This window comes from Sapajus apella, unplaced genomic scaffold, assembly GCF_009761245.1.
Source record: "Sapajus apella isolate SASKATOON/1434 unplaced genomic scaffold, GSC_monkey_1.0 scaffold48, whole genome shotgun sequence".
Classification (NCBI taxonomy): Eukaryota; Metazoa; Chordata; class Mammalia; order Primates; family Cebidae; genus Sapajus; species Sapajus apella.
Window position 1 is genome coordinate 4,432,681 of NW_022436988.1, and position 17,815 is coordinate 4,450,495.

Genomic DNA, 17,815 nt, shown 5'->3' on the forward strand with positions numbered 1-17,815 from the left:
GAGCTCCTGTGTGGTCCAGAAGGCTCATGAAGTGCAGAACATGCCACCCGGTGATTGCTCAGAAAACGGTAGCCAGGACTCTTAGGCAGTGTGGGCGTGAGCTGGCCAGCTCTCCTTTGCAATAAATTCCATGTGTTTCTGGAACCAGAAATGCCCTTCTTGACCGTAACGCCCTGTGGCTGGGGGATGCTCATCCTCAGACCTGTGGCCGAGGAAGCCGACATCTCCAGAGGGGCCTGCGTTACTGGCTCAGGTGGCAGACAGCTGGAATCTGGGGGGTTCCTGAGCACCCCGTGTCTGGGAGCTCTGGGGTGATACGCTATGCAGAACTAAAGTGACGGTTTAGTGGCACTAGTTTTGCTCCTGGATGTTGGTGCCGGACAGTGCTAACTTCTGCGGGGGACACACCCTAAGAACCTACAAAGCCTGTGCCATTCATTCCCCAACCCTGGTAGCTTCTAGAGAGCCCGAGGATGGCCTTCCCATCCTCAGGTGGCAGGGACGCTGCCGGGCACCCTGCTGCAGATGTGGCTGCCCTCAGCACACCGGGGACAGGACTCTCCCGCCCCTCCCATGTCCCTCTGAGCCGGGACAGAGGTCTTCCTTCACGTCCACTTGTCAGTTATTTTGAATAATACTGCTGTGAACACGGGTGTGTTTTGATTTTTTGAGTGGGAATGAATTGGGGTTTTTTGTCTGGTAAAAGACACATTTACCATTTCAGCCACTTTAAGTGCACAGTTCAGTGGCACTGAGTACATTCACATTGTTATAAAAACCACCACCCAGCTCCAGAACTTCTTCACCATCTTCGACTGAAACTCTGGCCCTGTTACCAGAAAAGGCCCAGATCCAGACCGCACGAGAGGGCTCTTGGATCTCGTGCAAGAAAGGATTCAGGGCAGGCCCATAAAGTGAAGTGAAACAAGTTTATCAGGAAAGTAAAGGAATGACAGAATGGCTGCTCAGAGGCAGAGTGGCCTGAGGGCTGCAGGGGGTCCCTTCCTGGGGTTATTCTTGAGGATATGCTAAACAAGGGGGGATTATTCCTGCCTCCCCTTTCTAGACCATACAGGGTAACTTCCTGACGTTGCTATAGCATTTGTAAACTGTCATGGCACCCGTGGGAGTGTAGCAGTGAGGACGCCCCAAAGTCACTCATCACCATCTTGGTTTGGAGGATTTGGGCCGACCTTCTTACTGCGGCCCGTTTCAGCAGCTGCGTCTTTATGATCTGTGTTGTGCCGACCTCCTGTCTCATCCCGTGACTCAGAATGCCTTCACCTCCTGAGGATGCAGCCCTGCAGGTCTCAGCCTTATTCTACCCAGCGCCTATTCAAGATGGAGTGGCTCTGGTTCAAACACCTCTGACAGCCCCATTAAAAAATAAATTCCCATTCTCCCTCCCTAGCCCTCGGCAACCTCCATTCTACTTGATGAATTGGACTGCTCTAGGGACCTCATTGAAGTTCATGTTACTTTGATTTGCATTTTCCTAATCGCTAATGATATCAAGCTTCCTTCTGTGTGCGTATTGGTCATTTGTGTATCTTTCTTTTTTCTGTTTCTTTTTTTTTTTTTTAGACAGAGTTTCGCTCTTGTCACCTAGGCTGGAGTGCAGCTCGGCTCACTGCAACCTCCACCTCCCGGGTTGAAGCGATTCTCCTGCCTCAGCCTCCTGAGTAGCTGGGACTATAGGTGCCCACCACCACGCCCAGCTAATTTTTGTATTTTTAGTAGAGAGGGGGTTTCACCATGTTGGCCAAGATGGTCTCGATCTCCTGACGTTGTGATCCGCCCGTCTTGGCCTCCCGAAGTGCTGGGATTATAGGCGTGAGCCACCATGCTTGGCCTTGTGTATCTTTCTTGAAGAAGTATCAATATCCTTTATTCTTCTTAAAATGAGGTTGCTTTATTGTTGTATTATGACAAGTCCCTTGTCAGGTATTGATTTGCAAACACTTTCTCGAATTCTGTGGGCTGTCTTCACTTTTATCGAGTGTCTTTTGAAGCACAAAAGTTTTTAGTTTTGATGAAGTTAAACTTACCTGTTTTTCCCTTTGGTCACTTACGCCTTTGGGGTCATATCTGCCTCATCCGAGGTCAGGTCGACACCTGTGTTTTCTTCTAAGCGTTTATAGTTTTAGTTCTTACATTTGGTTCTTGCGTTCTGTTCATCCATGCTGGGTTGATTTGTGTAGAGGGCGTGAGGTAAAGCCCAGCTTCATTCTTCCGCATGTGGCGGTTCAGGTGCCCCAAAGCCATTTGTTGAAAAGGTGGTTCTTTCCCCATTGAGTTGTCTGGGCACCCTTTCTAAGTCAATCGCCCAGAAACGCAGGCATCTGTTTCTGGAACCTCGATTCTATTCTATCTTTATGCCGGTAGCACTGCCTTGCTCACTGTGGCTTTAGAGTGAGTTTGAAACCAGGAAGTGTGCGTCCTCAAACTTTGTTCTTTTTCAAAGTGGTTTTGAGTGTTTTTGTTCCCTCACCCTTCCTATAAAATCGAGGATCCTTTCTACAAAAAAGGCAGCTGGGATTTCCACAGGGATTGTGTTGAATCTGTAGATCAATTTGAGAATTGTCATCTTTACAGTCTTCTAATTATTTTGATGCTATCGTAAATGGGAATTGTCTAACTTTCATCATCAGATGGATTACTATGGGGACAACTGTGTTCTAAACGTCCTCATCAGATTGTTTATAATTATGGGGAAGTATAATTAATTTTCAAACATCAATCTTGTATACTGCAAACCTGCTGGACTCCTTTATTAGCTCTGCTATTTTATGGATGTCTTAGGGTTTTCTATGAGATCGCATCATGGTGGACAGAGATAATGCTTTCCTCTCCACTTTGGGAGGATCGCTTAAGGCCAGGAGTTTGAGACCAGCCTAAGTAAGAGGGTGAGACCTTGTCTCTACGAAAAGGACAAAAATGAGCCAGGTGTACTAGCGTGTGTCTGTAGTCCCAGCTTCTCCGGAGGCTGAGGTGAGGGGTGACTTAAGCCCGGGGGATGTGACTGCACTGAGCCCCATAGCCGCACCAGTGCACTCAGCCTGGGCAACACAGCACGGCCCCGTCCCCACTGCCTCCCCCCAAAAACGACCATCTAGGAGCCCATCCACTGCGGGATGATGGGTCGGCTCCTCGTTTGCTGCGCTGTCATTGGTTACTTGGGTCCAGTGTAACTAGGAGGCTTCCGGGAGTTCTGCGGCAGTTGGAGCCCCTCGAGGGAAGGGAGCCATTTTCTTTCCTGGTTTGGGAAAGAGTTGCTCATCAGTTTGTGGGAGAAGTTGTTTGGCTTAAGTTGGTGAGTGGCTTTCAACCGTGCTGGGGGGGAGGTCAGAGGCCAAGCTGAGTGCGAGGGGGTGGCCTTCAGAGGACAGACGTGGGACCCAGGCCCTGGCAGGAGGCAGACCCACGATTCACCCCAGAGGTAGTTCTGCTCCCAGTGGCCTGTTACAGCTCTGGGTCCCTCTGAGCTGGCTGCTGCCCACCAACCTGTCACTTTTCAGTGCTCCAGACTCTTCCTTGATCTCAGGAAAGCCCTGCTCATCCCCCTGGCTTCTCCTGGAAGCCCCCAGCCCCACCTTCCTCCTGTAGAGTCATGAGGGCCTGGGACAGGGGTGACCTTCCAGAGACGCCGTCCCTTCCCTCCAGAAGCATGGCTTGGGACAACCCTATTGTTAACTGAGACATCCTGGCCTTCGCCCCAGGCTCGGCTGGGTGGGAGCTTGAGATGAGATTACCTGATCTTGCGAGAGACTTGCAGGGTGTAGGGGCCCCTCAGCCCACCCACGTTATGGCTTGGGAGGGAGCCTACCCCATGTCGTTCTTGGAAGAAAAGATGATTTTGGGAAAGCCCAAATCCACAAAATCAGTAAACCAGAGGACGTTTCCCTCTAGTCCAGTCTCCTGACCGGCTTGGCAAGACTTCCAGTCAGGAACCTTCAAGGACTCAGGCTCCCCTGAATTCCAGATCCCCCCAGGAAGTGAGGATGTGATACCTCCCCGGGTCTCGGAGATCCTGGGTGGAGATTAATTCAGCAGCGTGTTCAAGGCCCCGTGGGAACCTGGTGCATGAGTTGTCTCCGTAAATGCCATGGGTGCTCCTCCTGCGTGCCGGGTGGTGTCCTGTTTCCATTCACAGATGGCCCTGAGTCAGGCGGCTCTGATCGTGGACAGCCCTGCTTCTGCCACTTGCTGGCCAAATATCCCGCAAGTCCTCTCACAGAGACGCTTGGTGTCCTGGAAAAGTCCCAAACGATTTGTGTAGCATACTGTCCATCACTGCTTCCCAACATACATGTTTGAGGATATACAGCGGCCAGGGTGAAATATGACCTCTTCCGTGGTATAAGTGTCTTTTGGGGAACTGTAGACTGTTACACACTTCAAAGCAATAGCTTGGGTCAAACCCAAAGGCAGAACCAGAGTGCTTCCAATGTCACCTGTCCAGGTTGATGCTTTGCTGCAGCTGCCAGCTCTGGAGCAGACCAGCTCCAGCCCCAGAACCCCAGAGCAGCTGAGTACCCTAGGGTTCCCCCAGAAGTTCAGGAGCTGCATACCTCCCAGGCTGTGATGAAAACACAGCATCAGGCGACCGATTACATTCAACCCTGCCTTTCCAGAACTCACCTCCAAGCCTCCCACCCAGGCCTCTGCCAGAGCCTGTCTTTATTTGAAACTTCGATATTTTGTTCATCGTGAATTTGTTTGTACTCATTGTGATTTTTAAAAATATCGACATGCCTTTTCTCTTGGTGACTGAGCATTTGGGCGTGCCTTTAAATTCTGTGCCTACAGTGAGTACCTCACTTGCCTAATCCTGGGGACGTCAGGGCGTTCTTTAAGAGATCCCTTCCCCTCCCAACTCTCCAGTTAATGCTGCCCCTGAGCAGCTTGTGAGGGGTCTGGCAGGAATCTATAGCTTGATTCCTTTAGGGGCGCATGCTGGGGGCTGGAGGGAGAAAGGGCGGGTGTACACGGCTGGGGCTGAGACGGAGCGCTGAGCCTCACTGCCTGCACGTGGGGTCTGCTTCCTTCTCCTTGCGTTTCACACGTACTCAGGGGCTGCGATGTCTTCTGTTGCTTTCCTGGGACCTTTAAACCTGTCCCTCCAGCCTCTTTTTTTTTTTTTTTTTTGAGATGGAGTCTCGCTCTGTCACTCAGGCTGGAGTGTAGTGGTGTGATCTCGGCTCACTGCAACTCCCTCATTCTGGGTTCAGGTGATTTTCCTGCCTCAGCCTCCCAAGTAGCTGGGACTACAGGTGCCAGCCATGACACCTGGCTAATTTTTGTATTTTTAGTAGAGACGGGGTTTCATCATATTGGCCAGGCTGATCTCAAACTCCTGACCTTGTGATCCGCCTGCCTCGGCCTCCCAAAGTGCTGGGATTACAGGCGTGAGCCACGGCGCCCGGCCTCGTTTTGCCTTCTCCTACACCATCCCCGTCACCCTGTCTGGCTGTGGTCGTTTTCTTTCCTCTCTTTTCTCTAGTGTTCTGTCTTTCCCATCCTGTGAACCTGATGGTCACAGGGGCACAACCACACACTACTGTTGTGCAGCCTTACTCCCCGGGGAGCCCCCAAGGCGAGGCTGAGGCAGGCGCAGGTGCCAGCTAAAGCACCACCCCTCGTCCCTCCCCACCCCAATCTGGCCACAGCCAAAACCTGCACACTCATGACAACCCTGTAGTTCCTGCTCTGGTAGCACAGGGATCTCCTGCGGTCCCAGGGACGGGTGGGAAATTGGGGAGCCCGGAAGACAGTGCGCACCTGTGTCTTACACATTTAACAGATACCACGGTGTAAGAAAAGGCCAAGATGACGATGGCCCCAGATGTCAGACTGGAGTATCTGGAGGAAGTTGCCTCCATCATCCTAAAGTTCAAGCCGGACAAGTGGAGCAAGCTGATTGGCGCCGAGGAGAACATGGCCCTGTTCACAGAGTTCTTTGAAAAGCCCGATGTCCTGGTGCTGGTGCTGACGCTCAATGTGGCTGGCATGGTCATCCCCTGCCTGGGCTTCCCCGAGTCCCTCAAGTCCAAAGGGGTTTACTTTATCAAGAGAAAGCCCGAGAACATCACCAAGGACAACTATAAGGCCCAGCTCCTTTACGGCGACATCAGCCCCACGCCCGTGGACCAGCTGATCGCGGTGGTGGAGGAGGTGAGTGCGCCCGGGCTGGCGTCGGGGGTCTGGAACACGGCCGGCTTCCCAGGAGTGGCATCGAGTCCTCCTGCCCAGCCTGTGGTCCCTGGGCCAGCGGCTGCGACAGCACCGGGGACGGGGTGGAAATGCAGGTGCTCAGGCCCTGCCCACCCTGACCTGCTGGCACAGACTTGCTTGCTTTTGGTTTTTAAATTTTGAGACAGGGTCTTGCTCTGCTACCCAGGCTGGAGTGCAGGGCGGCAGCACAGCTCACTGCAGCCTCAACTTCTAAGCTCAACCAATCCTCCAGCCTCAGCCTCATGAGTAGCTGGGACACCAGGCATGCACCACCATGCCTGGCTAATTTTCGTGTTTTTTTGGTAGAAATGAGATATCACCAACAAATAGCCTGTTGTCCAGGCTGGTCTCAGACTCCTGGGCTCAAGCAATCCTCCTGCCTCAGCTCCCAAACTATTGAGATTACAGGTGTGGCCACCGCACCCGGCCACAGACCTGCTTCCTAACGAGACCTCCAGCTGGTGCTGGTGCCTTACAGTGTGAGAAGCCCCGTGCATCCCCTTGTTCTCCCTGGACAACTTTGGGACTGCTGTGCTGTGCTGGGCAGAGTTGCTGCCCATGTCCTGGGACAGTGTGGACGGAGTACCAGCAGATAGGTTTTCCCAATTTTGAGACTTTTTTTTTTTTTTTTTTTGAGATGGAGTCTCGCTCTGTCGCCTAGGCTATAGTGCAGTGGCACCATCTCAGCTCACTGCAACTTCCACCTCTCAGGTCCCGGTTAAAGCGATTCTCCTGCCTCAGCCTCTCAAGTAGCTGGGACTACAGGCACACACCACCATGCCCAGCTAATTTTTGTATTTTTAGTAGAGACCGGGTTTCACCATGTTGGCCATACTGGTCTTGAACTCCTGACTTCGTGATCTGCCTGCCTTGGCCTCCTAGAGTGCTGGGATTACAGGTGTGAGCCACTGTGCCTAGCCCAATTGTGAGACTTTGAGTTAAAAAAAAAAAAAAAAGGAGCGTCATTTTATGTGTTCTTCTGCTGTCACCCACGGCAAGTGCTGTGTTTTGGGGGGGGGCCCACACATTGGGGAGTCAGACCTCCAGAATGGGAGCGCCTTAGCTGGGAGTCAGACCTCCAGAATGGGAGCGCCTTAGCCTTCCTGGTCATTACCCTCCTCATCTGCAGTACGGGCTTGGCTTGTGCACCGGGCGTTTTCTCATGGTCCTGGAGGCTGGAGGTTGAAGCTGAAGGTACCAGCTGGGTTGGTTTTCCCCAAGGCCTCTCTCCTTGACTTGCAGATGGCTGTTTTCTCCCTGTGTCCTCACGTGGTCGGTCTTCTGTGCGCGTCTAATATCCCCTCCTCGTAAGGACACCTGTCAGATTAGGGCTCAGCCTAGTAACCTCATTTTGACTACTCGCCTCTTTTTTTGTTGTTTTTTGTTTTTTGAGATGGAGTTTCTGTTCTGTTTCCTAGTCTGGAGTGCACTGTGTGATCACGACTCACTGCCACCTCCGCCTCCCAGGTCCAAATGATTCTCCTGCCTCAGCCTCCTGAGTAGCTGGGATTACAGGTGCATGCCACCGTGCCCAGCTAATTTTTGTATTTGTAGTAGAGACAAGGTTTCACCATGTTGGCCAGGCTGGTCTCAAACTCTTGATCTCAGGAGATCCACCTGCCTCAGCCTCCCAAGTGCTGAGATTACAGGCGTGAGCCACCACGCCTGGCCCTTACCTCTGTAAAGACCTTATCTCCAAATAGTCACATTCTGAAGTGCTGGGGGTTAGGGCTTCAGCAGATGGATTTACGCGACACAATTTGACCCATCACAGCCCTCCTGGGCTTTTAGCAAGATGTGTGTGCTATGGGTGCAAGAGCTTGGGATGGCTTTGGCAACCCCAGGGCAGGGCAGCTGGTAGAAACTCCCCAACCGGTCCCACCTCCTTCTGGAAGGAGGACCCAGTTTTCCCAGGGCCCTAGACACAAGCTATCTGGAATCACCCTCTGGGGACCCAGCTCTGCGCAGTTGCTGAGCTAGTGAAGGTACAGGAGACAGAACCACAGAAGCGTTTCCTTTTAGGTCCTCTATTCTCTGTTAAACCAAAGCGAGAACATGGACGGATGGCCCCAGGTGGTCTCGGAGGACATCGTGAAGCAGGTCCACAGGCTGAAGAACGAAATGTATGTGATGAGCGGCAAGATCAAAGGGAAAACCCTGCTGCCCATCCCGGAGCACCTGGGCAGCCTGGATGGCACGCTGGAGTCCATGGAGAGGTGCGCAGGCCTGGCTGCTTCCAGCCGCTGCTGGGTGGGGAAGTGGCATCTGCTTGACCCCCCCGTGACACACTTTTTCTGAGTAGTGTGGCTTCATATGTTAGAGCCAGGGAGACACAGGGCAAGGTGGTACGTTATGGGGTGCCGACTCTGAGGGAGATGAAACCAGCGCAGGGAGGGAGCAGGCTTGGCAGCCCCCGGGACCCCGGCTCAGGCACCTGCCTCCCCACCCCACCCAGATCACACACGTGTGCCAGTCCAGTCACCACCCGGCATGCAGGAGGGGTCCCACCTGTCAACACGGCCAGAAAACAGGAGGCTCAGCTTTCCGACGCTGGATGGGGCAGTGAATGGGAGTGGGCGGGGCTCTCGGCAGGTACATGCAAGCAAGTCCCTGCAGAGGCTGTGGTGACCCAGAGGCCCTGGGAAGCCCAAGGGACTCTAAGGTGGCCCCTGGCACCTGCCTTGCCACAATTTGCAACTGCCCTGATACATGAGACCCTCATGACAATTCGTCCCATACTTGCCTCACATGGGCAAGTCCTCCATGGATCATTCACGAGGCCCCGAGCACCACGCCCGGTGGTGGCGCCAGAGGAGCCATGTTGAATAGGGTTTAAATAGGATTTGCTTGGTTCTATCCCGCTTCCTTGGAGGTGGGCGCCTCCAGGCACTGGCATCTCTGACCACAACCATTATTTCCCTGGGGTCTCTTCCTAGCTGGGGTCTTGGGAACTTCTTTCGCTCCCTGAGGTGGCTGGAGGCACTGGGGCCATGAAACCAGATGGTGCTGCCACTGCTGGTTTGGGATTGGTGGGGAGAAGCCTTCAGGGGAGAGCCCAGTGGGACCCAGGTGTGTAACTGTGAGAGCACTGCCCCAACCTTCTGCTGGGCAGGATCCCCTCTTCGCTGGACAACTCGCTCCTGCACGCCATCGAAACCATCATCATTGACTGGTCCCACCAGATCCGGGATGTGCTGAGCAAAGACTCGGCCCAGGCGCTGCTGGACGGGCTGCACCCCCTGCCCCGGGTGGAATTCGAGTTCTGGGACACTCGGCTGATGAACCTCAAATGCATCCATGAACAGGTACGGCCTCCTCGCTCCTGTGTGGCGGCAGCCTCGTCCCAGCTGGGCAACCTGGCTGAGCTCTCAGCCTCCCAGCACCAACCCCCCAGGAGCCCTGAGGGCTCTGTCGACCGGCAGGAATTCTGCAGCCCCAGCGAGACACAAGGTCAGGTGGGCTTCGCCTTAGAGTCTTCCAGGTCAATGAAAGGTGGGTCCTCTCTCCTCAGCTAAACAGACCCAAAGTGAACAAGATCGTTGAGATCCTAGAGAAAGCCAAGAGCTGCTACTGGCCAGCCCTGCAAAACGTGTACACCAGTGTCACTGAAGGTGAGCCCACGGCCCCGCCTCAAGTCCCCCACAGAGCTGTTGGTGCCTCCCGGGAGGGCTGGGCCAGGCCCGTCCCCAGCCCTAGGATGCTGGCCTCCCTCTGCAAGCAGCTTTCTCAGCCCCTCCATTTGACAGGGGCCCTGTTTCCTAAAGGAGCAGGTCTTGGCACACGGGACCACCCGGCATTGTTTGTGAGCAACTTCCGCTCTTACCAGGCGGTGCTTGTTCTTGTCCCGTGCAGGGCTGAAGGAAGCCAGCGACATTGTGCTCTATCTGAAGCCCCTACGGATCCTGCTGGAGGAGGTGGAACAAGCCGACTTCACGGTGGTGCGCGGGCAAGGGAGAGCCCCCTTTTTTGGTGGGGGAGGGTCTTCTTCTCGGAGGCATGTGGGGCTGTGGGCTTCTTGGCTGTCATCAGACATGTGGGCCTAGAGAGTCGCCTCTCCTCTCCTCCTTGGGGACCCTCTACTGGATGCCTGGCGAGAGCCGTGGGAAGGGGAGGGCTGGGGCGCCGGGATAAGGTGCAGAGGCCGGTCCCCTCCAGCGCACCTGGGCCCCTCTCTCCCCAGCTCCCCCCCTTCATCGCCAAGGTGCTGGACACCATCTGCCTCATCTGGGCCACCTCGGAGCACTACAACACGCCCGTTAGGATCATCGTCATCCTGCAGGAGTTCTGCAACCAAATCATTGAGATGGTAGCCCACCGCTGGCCCCGGGTCCCCTGGCCCCCAGCTCCCCTCCTTCCCCTCCCGGCTGGGGCCTCTCCCTGGTTCACTCTGTTTCCCCTCTGTCCGTGTTCTCCAGCAGTTTGAAAGCAGGCAAAGATGTCAGCACCAGCCTTTTCAGGCCTCGAGCTGAGATGGAGCCCTCCTCGGGGCTACCTAGGGTTCTTCTAAGAGGGAACGGAGGGAGAAGAGGGGAAGACGGGGATGGAGCAGACCTCCCCGGAGAGCCCCAGCACCCTCAGGGCCATACAGTGCCTTGTGGGTTTCTCTGATCCTACATCAAACCTCCTCTGTGTCCCTCAGCAGAGACTTCCTTTCCTTCTTCCTGTTTGTAAGCACCCACCGGCCAGCATAGCGTTTGAGCTAAAGGCTGCAACCCTGGGCCACCTCTGTCTATTAAAACCATGCGTGTGGCCTCATCTGCAGAACCAGGAGGGTGCTGGGGTCCCCGTCCCTGGAGGGCCTCTCACCATCTGCGACCCCATCCATTTATGCCGCAGCTGTAGCACAGGATAAGGGGCCGATGAGGGGAAGCAGCTCGGTCCCCCCCAAAACGGCCCAGCGGTGGGCAGATGAGAGGGGCTGTACCCAAGGGACATCCATGTGTCAGAACAGATCACAGGTCCTGTGGGCGGCGTGCCTGGACGTTACCCCAAATGGCTTGTCAGAGCTTTGGATGTCTGTCTGCTCTTTCGCCCAGACGCGAACCTTCCTGAGCCCGGAGGAGGTGCTGAAGGGTCTGCAAGGCGAAATCGAGGAGGTCCTGGGCAGCATCTCCCTGTCCGTGAACGTGCTGAAGGAGCTCTACCAGGCGTACGACTTCTGCTGCCTGAACATGAAGCTTTTCTTTAAGGTACGCCTTCCTTGCGGGGCGACGGCCAGGGCGGAGACCAGAGTTCCTCTCTGCCCGACCTTTGAGCAGGTGGGACGTCTGAAACAAACTCGGCCTCGTCTCTCTCTCTCCTCCAAGGACAAAGAGCCCGTGCCTTGGGAATTCCCTTCTTCTCTTGCGTTTTCCAGGATGAATTCCTTCTTCCACCGTGTCCAGACCATTGAGGTAAAGACAGAGTTTGGTGCATCTGACCTCCACTTCCCACACTGCTCCTCCCCCAGGGCAGCTGCAGCGCCCAGCCCTGCCCCGACAGTACTCGCCCAGGCAGGAAATGAGAGTCAGGCCAAACATCTGTTACGGGGAAACCAAGGCTTTACGGAAGCCTCCTCCCTGCCCGGAGCTGTTAGCCAAGAATAAATGACCCATTTGGGATGCTTCTCCCTTTAGGCCGTGCCTTCTGTCATGAGCAGTTTAATCGTAAGTTAAACCACTGCATCCAGGACGCCTGGGGGCCAACAGCAGTCACTTAGTAGGACTAGATTTTTTAATTTTTTTTGAGGCAGTGTCTCGCCCTGTTGCCCAAGCTGGAGTGCAATGGCACGGTCTTGGCTCACTGCAACCTCCAACTCCCGGGTTCATGCGATTCTCCTGCCTCAACCTCCCGAGTAGCTGGGATTACAGGCACCCGCCACCACGCCCAGCTAATTTATGGATTTTTCATTAGAGACGGGGTTTCACCATGTTGGCCTGACTGGTCTTGAACTCCTGACCTTGTGATCTGCCCACCTCGGCCTCCCAAAGTGCTGGGATTACAGGTGTGAGCCACCGCGCCCGGCCATGGGACTAGATGATTACAGATGGAGACTTACGGAGGCCCCAGTGCAAGCACCTTGTGGATACACGGAGTGACACACAGCAGATAAAAACCTAAAAATGGTGCATGGCCCAGCACGGTGGCTCACACCTGAAATCCCAGAACTCTGGGAGGCTGAGGGGGGAGGATCGCTTGAGCTGAGAAGTTTGAGGCTGCACTGAGCCATGCCTGTATCACTGCACTCCAGCCTGGGTGACAAAGTGAGACCCTGTTTCAAAAAAAAAAAAAAAAAAAAAAAAAAGCTTTAAGGTGGTTTTCTCTGGGGCTCTGGAGATGTGGGAGGGCAAGCACGTTTTGCCTTCTGTATCTTCTGCATGGAGTAACTTTTTAAAGACTTTGTGTACATATAACCATAACTCACATCATTAAAAGGGGGGAAATCATCCTGGAACCACTGAGCACTGCCATTAGGTTGGACGCATTGTCGGCGGCTGAAGGGACGCCTGTCCAGTTCTCATCTACGCCTCCTGGGAGGCAGCGGGGGGAAGCCTGCTCAGGACTCCAAAACCACAGTCGCAGAGTGCCGGCTTATGCCTGAAATCTCCCAGACCCAGAATGTGGAGGGTCACAGTCACATTTCTGGCCAAGGAGCTGTGGTTCCCACATGACCCATTCTGAATCAGAATGAAGATTCTGGGCAGGAGGAGACTTTGGAGGTGGAGGAAATGGCTTTGCTGTCCACCCCCTGACAACAGGCCGTGCCAGCCCCGTCTGTCCTCCGCATTGGGTGGAGGAGCCCAGAGCTCCCGGCCCTTGGTGGCCATGCCTCTCCTTGGGTGGCGTTTGCGTGTGGCCAGATGCTTCCTGGACGTGGAAGAATGGCATCAACCTCAGCACCAGTTCAGGGGCGTGATGGTAAGTCCGCAGGACCTCCAGTCTAAACTCTCCCTGCATGGCGCCTGGTGCATGCCGGGGCGCAGAAGAGCATCGGGGAGCCTTGGAGATGTCGTCTGGGAAACAAGAACTGCACATACAACCAGCGGACGGGATGGGCTGGAACGTGACTAAAGCAAACACAAGCGGTGCAGATGGGACACGGGGCCTCTGGGAAGGAACACATTGCTATGGGCCGAAGTGATCGGGGAGCGCGTTGGGGACAGGAGGCAGGAGCCACACCTGTGAGGCAGCAGAATTTCTCCACGCGTGTCCATCCCGGCATCCCGCTTTCCTCTCAATCACCTTCAGGACGTGGCTCTCTGCGTGGGATGGTCTTCCAGGGAGCAGGAAATTTAACGCTTCTCAAGAGCATCCGAAATCTTGCAGCACCATTCCACCTGCTTCCTACAGCGGAGAAAACGGAGGTCCCAGCAAAGTGTGACTTACTTAGAGATGTGTTTGGTCCAGTCTAGGGTCAGGACAGGATCCCAAACTTCATCCTCTCTAGCTCCTCCTCCTCCATGCCTCATAGATGATTCACAGAACCCTTAAAGAACGACACAGACACACAGCCTGTCCTCCCACCTCCACGATGGTGTCTTCTGGGGACATTTTGCTCCCTAGTTCCTCCTGGCTGGGGTCCGGGCTAGTTGTGTAACTGGACCCGCGAGTTTGCTTGTGAGGATGACTTGGCTAAGCGTGTGTTTCTCTCCTCCACTAGGAACTCTATAAAACAGCGATTGAGTTTCTGAAGCTGGAGAAAATTGAGCTTGGGGGTGTGCGTGGGCACCTCCTCGGGAACCTGGTGGCCCAGATCTACGATGAGGTCTTTGAGCTGGTGAAGGTTTTTGCCGACTGCAAATACGATCCCTTGGACCCTGGAGACTTGGTAGGTCTCAGGCAGGGATGGATGAACTGGGCTCCGGGAGAACAGCACCCACCTCAGTGCCAGCTTAGAGGAGTGGTGGACGTGCCTGAGGAGTGGGGAGGGTACCAGGTGATCCCAACACTTGGAAAACCGTGCAGAGCAGTCCCTGTGACAGTGAGCACGTATGTTCAGCTGCGGCTCAGTCCCAAGTCATCTTGGCAGGGACGGGGGCTGCCGAGGGTGCCCATGGCTTGCTCTGCGTGCTGACTACAAGGCTGATGTTTCCATTTGCTTTTAGAGTTTTGACCGTGATTATGCCGATTTTGAGATCAAAATCCAAGATCTGGATAGGAGGCTGGCCACGATCTTTTGCCAAGCGTTTGATGACTGCAGCTCTATTGAGTCCTCTGCAAAGGTAAGCGGGCGGTGGGGACTCGGGTGACCTGGAGGCCAGCACCATGGCGCTGGATTCGTGCCGAGAACGATGGAGACCATCTCATCCCCTCCACGTAGAGCTGATGCTCAGGGAGGGAGGGCCCTTGCTCCCGTGCCTCGGAGCCACTCAGCAGTGAACACCTGGTGTGGGTCCTGATGCTTCTCACTGCCACGCCTTAGAGGAAGAGGAGCAAGTGAGTGTGAGGTGGCGTTCTTTTACCGATACTTCTGTGCTCACTAAGAAAAAGGGGGCTGTTTATTCTTGATTCAGCTCTCCCTCTATTTGAAAGGAGTGGGAGTTACAGAGGCAAAGTTGCTGTAAAAATGAAATTCATACAGATTTTGGTCCACTGAGGTGAGTTTATACAGTGACTTCATCCGTTCAGGCCACGATGGCAAATTGCTGTAGACCGGTGGCTTAAACAACAGACGTTTCATTTCTCTCAGTTCTGGAGGGTAGGAAGTCCCGCATACACGGGGGTCTGGGGAGGGTCTAGCTCTGTTCCTAGGCAATCATCTTTTCATTTGGTCCTTACATGGCAGAAGGGGCAAGGGAGGTCTCTGGGGTCTCTATTTAGTTGGTTTTATGATTGTTTGCTTTTTCTTGAGACAGAGCCTTGCTCTGTAGCCCAGGCTGGAGTGCAGTGGTGCAATCTCAGCTCACTGCAACCTCTGCCTCCTAGATTCAAGCGATTCTCCTGCCTCAGCCTCCCTAGTAGCTAGAATTACAGGCACCTGCCACCACACCCAGCTAATTTTTGCATTTTTACTAGAGACGGGGTTTCACCATGTTGGGCTGCTCTCAAACTCCTGACCTTAAGTGATCTGCCTGACTTGGCCTTCCAAGGTGCTGGGATTATAGGCATCAGCCACCATGCCTGGCCTAGTTTTAAGTTTTTGTAGAGACGAGGTTTTGTCTTGGCCTCCCAAAGTGCTTGGATTACAGATGTGGGCCACTGTGCCTGGCGTTTTATTTTTTATTTTGGTAGAAACGGAGTCTCGCTATGTTGCCAGGGCTGGTCTCAAACTCTTGCACTTGAGTAATCCACCCACCTCAGCCTGGGATTACAGGGCACTCATCCTCTTCCTAAGGCCCTACCCTCATGACCAAATCACCTCCCAAAAGCGATTCTTTTTTTTTTTTTTTTTTTCGAGACAAAGTCTCGCTCTGTCTCCCCGGCTGCAGTGCAATGGCATGATCGCGGCTCACTGCCATCTCCACCTCCCAGGTTCAAGTGATTCTCCTGCCTCAGCCTCCGGAGTATCTGGGATTACAGGCATGCACCACCACGCCCAGCTCACTTTTGTATTTTTTTGTTTGTTTATTTGTTTGTTTGTTTGTTTTTGAGACGGAGTTTCTCTCTTGTTACCCAGGCTGGAGTGCAATGGTGCGATCTCGGCTCACCGCAACCTCCGCCTCCTGGGTTCAGGCAATTCTCCTGCCTCAGCCTCCTGAGTAGCTGGGACTACAGGCACGCGCCACCATGCCCAGCTAATTTTTTTTTTTGTATTTTTAGTAAAGACGAGGTTTCACCATGTTGACCAGGATGGTCTTGATCTCTTGACCTCGTGATCCACCCGCCTCGGCCTCCCAAAGTGCTGGGATTACAGGCATGAGCCACTGCGCCCGGCCTCACTTTTGTATTTTTAGTAGAGACAGGGTTTCACTATGCTGGTCAGGCTGCTCTCAAACTCCTGACCTTGTGATCCGCCCACCTCGGCCTCTCAAGGTGCTGGGATTATAGGCGTGAGCCACTGTGTCTGGCCAGACCCCACTTTCTAATGTCATCACCTTGGGGGTGAGGATTTCAACACATGAATTGGGGGGAACAAAAACACTGAGTCCAAAGCACACAGCCTTCAACTCCGAGAGGAAGGGAGGAAATGCCGCACTGTTCTCCGGAGCTGTCTCTGGGTCATGGGGCTAAGGCCACTATTTGTACTCTTCTGAGACTTCCAAGTTGTGTGCCTTAAGTGGATAGCACGTTATCATTAGAAAAAAAGAAATCCTACGAACAAAAGCATTTTAACAAATAGATCATAGAAAAGAGCTAAAACCCCTAGAAAACAGGCTAGGTGCCATGGCTCACGCCTGTAATCCCAGCACTTTGGGAGGCCGAGGAGGGCAGATCACCTGAGGTCAGGAGTTTGAGACCAGCCTGGCCAACATGGTGAAACCCCTGTCTCTACTAAAAACATAAAAAAATTAGCCAGACGTGGTGGTGGGCGCCTGTAGTCCCAGCTACTCAGGAGGCTGAGGCACAAGAATCGCTTGAACTCTGGAGGCGGAGGTTATGGTGAACCAAAATTGCGCCGTTACACTGCAGCCTGAGCAGCAGAGCACGACTGTCTCAAAAAACAAAAATCCAAAAAACCCCCAGAAAACATCAATTCAGGAGAAATGCGAATGGGCAACACATATCTATGTTCTAGGTGTGACTTCACAAGTACTCAGAAAAATGCAAGCTGTGAAACGGCAGGGGCCATTGTCCCCAGTCAAGTTGGTGAGGGCGGTGGGAAGCTAGACGTTGTCATCACCGCATCACCCAGCTCCTGGGGTGGCTGCTGTGCAGTGCCAAACGCCAGCGCACTCATTTGCAGAGAGAACATTTCCCGGAGCAGCTTGGAATGCTCACACACAGAGCGCACCTCTCCCTGTAGGCAGACCTCTCAGCCCGCTTTCCCCAGGGCTGTCCCGTTTTGAAGCTGGAATTCCAACGTCTTGGGGTTGCTCTTGGGCCCGGGCAAATGCGGACCTTCACCCTGCAGTCAGAGGTGAACGAGAGCAGAAAGTTGGTCAGGAATGAAATGCCTAACTAGCATCAGACTCTGCGTTTGTTTTATATTGTTGCCATAACAAACCACAGACTGAAGCCAGTGAGGTGGCTCACACCTGTGATCCCAGCACTTTGGGAAGAGGCAGCGGGTGAATCTCTTGAGGACAGGAGTTCGAGAGCAGCCTGGCCAACATGATGAAACCCCGTCTCTACTAAAAATACAAAAGTTAGCTGGGCGTGGTGGTATTCACCTGTAATTTCAGCTACTTGGGAGGCTGAGGTAGGAGAATTGCTTGAACCCGGGAGGCAAAGGTTGCAGTGAGCTGAGATCATGTCGCTGCTCTCCAGTCTGGGCAACAGAGCGGGACTCTGTCTCAAAATAACAAACAAAAAATCACAGGCTCTGTGGCTTAAACCATAAAATGGTGTTACCTCACAGTTCTGTAGATCAGAAGCTCCACTGCAGATCTTGCCCAGCCGACCCCAGGTGTCACAGCCTGGGCTCCTTTCTGGAAACTCTAGGATAGAATCCATTTTCTTCTGTCTCTCTTTTTTTTTTTTTTTTTTTTTTTTTTTTTTTTTT

The 17,815-nt window shown here is 53.7% G+C and overlaps 1 protein-coding gene across 1 annotated transcript in view; it reads left to right on the forward strand.

The window, feature by feature from the left end:
• Nucleotides 1-5,758: 5,758 nt before the first annotated feature.
• DNAH17 (dynein axonemal heavy chain 17) overlaps nt 5,759-17,815 on the forward strand; it is a 154,071-nt gene continuing 142,014 nt past the window's right edge. The window contains exons 1-10 of the mRNA XM_032241495.1: nt 5,759-6,174; nt 8,257-8,450; nt 9,347-9,539; nt 9,746-9,845; nt 10,087-10,172; nt 10,415-10,540; nt 11,271-11,423; nt 11,541-11,627; nt 13,874-14,041; nt 14,319-14,435. Coding sequence (XP_032097386.1) covers nt 5,830-6,174; nt 8,257-8,450; nt 9,347-9,539; nt 9,746-9,845; nt 10,087-10,172; nt 10,415-10,540; nt 11,271-11,423; nt 11,541-11,627; nt 13,874-14,041; nt 14,319-14,435 — 1,569 coding nt within the window. The 5' untranslated portion in view covers nt 5,759-5,829. The remainder of the gene's footprint in view (nt 6,175-8,256; nt 8,451-9,346; nt 9,540-9,745; nt 9,846-10,086; nt 10,173-10,414; nt 10,541-11,270; nt 11,424-11,540; nt 11,628-13,873; nt 14,042-14,318; nt 14,436-17,815) is intronic.